This window comes from Pinus tabuliformis, chromosome 5_2 (genome assembly GCF_031772625.1).
Source record: "Pinus tabuliformis cultivar Carrire ecotype Pingquan chromosome 5_2, CPIR1, whole genome shotgun sequence".
NCBI classification, from domain to species: domain Eukaryota; kingdom Viridiplantae; phylum Streptophyta; class Pinopsida; order Pinales; family Pinaceae; genus Pinus; species Pinus tabuliformis.
The window spans coordinates 416,108,767-416,112,014 of record NC_142306.1 but is presented as its reverse complement, the minus strand read 5'-3'; the positions used below and the strand labels follow the sequence as shown (position 1 = coordinate 416,112,014).

The window sequence follows — 3,248 nt, the reverse complement described above, 5'->3', positions numbered from 1 at the left end:
AAAAAGTAATCACAGGAAACAATTCACATGAATAGGTTATCCAAAAGAGTTATTTTTGCTAATAGTTAAAGACATTTTGCTAATGAGGTGAAGGCTTGTTGATTATTGAGCGTTTTAGCTAGTTTTGGGATCAAACCTTACTAATAAGCCGTCAGGAAATGTAATTTCCATGAAAGTAATATTTTGACACTAAAAAAACAAACTGTTATGGCTTCAAAAACATTTATAAGAAGCTTGTAAAGCGAGGAGAGGCAATTTAATTATTTCAGGAGGATTTACAGGGACTTCATTGTAGGCTTGTGAAGAGAGGAAAGGCAATTTAACTCTTTCAGGAGGATTTAGAGGGATTTCATTTTAGAATTTTTGGATGCAATTTGTGAAAGACTTTTTTGGTCGGGACTTTATTTTAGAATTTGGGATGCAATTTGTGAAAAAACTTTCGTCAAATCCTGCTGTTTTGTATTTTAAAAAGGCTATTTTGAATATATTTCTATTGTAATTATGTTTACTTTTGAAATTTTGAGAATATGGAGGAGATGAATTATTTCGCTTTCATTAATAATTTATTTTGAAATCTACAATCTCTGAAGCAATAATTATTCAGTCGCTGATATTCAGTATCTGACATCTAATTTAATTTATTGACGAAACACCTAAACGAGATCTGACAACTTGGTTACAGCGTATATGTGATGATTAATACCTGCACAGGAATCATGCTCGCGAGTTGGATACCACTTAATGTTGTTGTTTGGCGTCCTGAATGTGACCCTTTCCATCCAAACCCTTTTTGAAAAATTTCGTGAGATATTCTCCGAAAGAAGCTCCCTGGTACAATGGAGGATGCTGCTCGTCTATCAATTCTCTCCTGGGTAACACCACCACATCACGGGGTGGGGCGCAAAACACGGCCCATGACATTCTTGAGCGGTCCTTGTGCACCATGCCCCTGTGTTCAATGCTCTTGTATTTCCCATTGCTCAATATCTGTTCATCAACATCCATTAACCTTTAACAGGAATAACAATCTTGGATACATTGAATATGGTTAGGCTATTAGCCTAGTGCTATTAAGTTCCCATATATACTGTGTAATGATATTGGAATTTGACTGTTTTAAAGTCTTATTTTGGGAGGATGAAGTGGTTGGCACCATGGGTATTATCTTTTTTCAGAGATAGGCCTAAATTATTCTAATAAATTACTGATTTAAAATGATTAATAATAATAATAATAAAATTTAGAAAAGGAAGGTGCGGATCAAACCAGGGTTTGGATGTGTGAACGTACCTCCATCTGATCGGCAATATTCACAACCAGAGCACCTGGAACGCACTGGACATCAATCCAACCTCCATTTTTGCAAATTTGCAGGCCTGGGGTTTGGTCATGAAGAAGAATTGTGAGGACGTTGGGATCAGAATGGGGAGCCAGTCCCACCACCAGATCCGGCTGAGGACATGGTGGATAGTAGTTCATTCTTATATGCAGCTCCTTCCTTTCCCCTCCTACGCTCTCGTTCAGAGAGTTTTCAGTCTCTAGGCCCAGATCACGCGACAATGACTCCATCAGCAGTTCGAATAATTTCGACACCTCTCTGCTGTATTCATCCATAGATTCCCTGCAACCACAAAATTTTTCATCAGACATCTTAGGCTCCCCTGAATCCCCATAGAAATAGAGTATACATAGATCAAAATTTTGAAAGAAAATGGGGATATACGTAAAATCAGAGAGTTTTGTGGGCCATTTGCTCATATCCCTCAAATCAGGAGGCCAAATAGCGTTATAGTAATAGTCTCCCCAATCCAACTTAGCCTCTGAATCGGGCGAATATCCAATTTTGCTGCCATAGCCGATGGGATTCTGTGGTTCGTTAGCGTATGCTTCCTTCTCCTCAGTGGCAAGTTGAAAGAACGTCTTGCCCGCTACTTGCACTCGAGCAATAAGAGAGTCAGGGATGCCATGATTAATAATCTGGAAGAAGCCCCAATTCTCTGAAGCCCTTGAAATTTGTGCAGCGATGCTGTCATATTGATCCTCGCAGATTTGGTCGTGTTTCTCGGGGCTGAATGGTAGCTGTAAGTCGATAATGGGAACTTGGAAGCTGTTAGGATCATGGTGGGATTTTTCCACCGGTCTCACGTACTGGGGTGGAACCGTTTGGATTCCACTGTCTGCCAACGTCTGCACTCGCTTAAACGCCCAATTTTCCAAAGCCATCGTCTCTTGGCACACAAGTTTATGCTGAATGTGCAATTCAGAGCTTCTCCCTGAACAGATACGGAGAGAGGATAAGCGTTGTGCGGAGGGTATCTTGCTCAGCTATCTGTTGCTGTGCTATGGGAGAAAAATGAAGGTCTCTTTATGGGTAGTGTGAAGTTTCACACCTAGGTTATCAGACAGATTGAGGACCTTCAACGAATATAATTTTATTTTCAATCATTCAACGACATCAAACCCAAGAAATAGTATCTTGAGCCTTTCAGCCTTTTGAGTTTTCCCATAAATTTATTTGGAAAAGGTTAAATATCAAAACCAAAAAATAGTATTTTGGCCTTTTAGTTTTGGTAAAGATTTTACATAAATATATTTAACAAATGAAAAAATGTGTGGTTTTTAATGTTAACATCATTCTCATAAAGAAAATCGATTTGTGTGTTTTACCGATTACTAAAACATCAAGAAAATGGGGTACAGATTAGGTGATCAAATCAAGGGCCACCTCATATTTCTTTGTATAAATAAGTTTTCGAGTTTCAGGAATTTGATTTTTTATTTTTTAATATCTTTAGAGTGATTGCAAGCCTAAACTCATGTAGCTCAGTTAGAATCTAAATTGAGTCTAAACTCATCTAGCTCAGTTAGAATCTAAATTACTCAATCTCTTCTTTATGAGTCTTGAACAGACCTTTTATAGTCAAAACTTACTTACTTTTTAAGATTTAATGGCATTTCTTTTTACATAACTAAATGAGTAACATTTAATTTTGAAATAATGATAATTTAATTAAAATTTATATTTCATTTTTCAATAGGGTGGTGGGCCAAAGGCGAAGTGGGTTTGGCGTGCCCGTCACCCGTCACCCCACCGATATTATAAGTTATTAATAGGGGTGGCGTGGTCTGCCCTCCCCCAGCGTGAGTATGTGAAATAAATTATATCGTTTCCTGGAGTGTTTTGTTAAGCTCATAGCATGTACCTTATCTATGTAATTACTCTGTTGCATTTTTCATTCCTCTCTAGT

General features: G+C 37.9%; 1 protein-coding gene across 1 annotated transcript; it reads right to left on the bottom strand.

Moving 5' to 3' along the window:
- Positions 1-688: 688 nt before the first annotated feature.
- LOC149159317 (anthocyanin synthase-like) lies at positions 689-2,448 on the bottom strand. The gene is made up of 3 exons (XM_089433468.1): positions 1,724-2,448; positions 1,291-1,621; positions 689-987 (listed from the first exon to the last, which is right to left on the bottom strand). The coding sequence occupies exons 1-3, from the start codon at positions 2,221-2,223 to the stop codon at positions 739-741; spliced, it is 1,080 nt and encodes a 359-aa protein (XP_089289594.1). The 5' UTR covers positions 2,224-2,448; the 3' UTR covers positions 689-738.
- Positions 2,449-3,248: the final 800 nt, after the last annotated feature.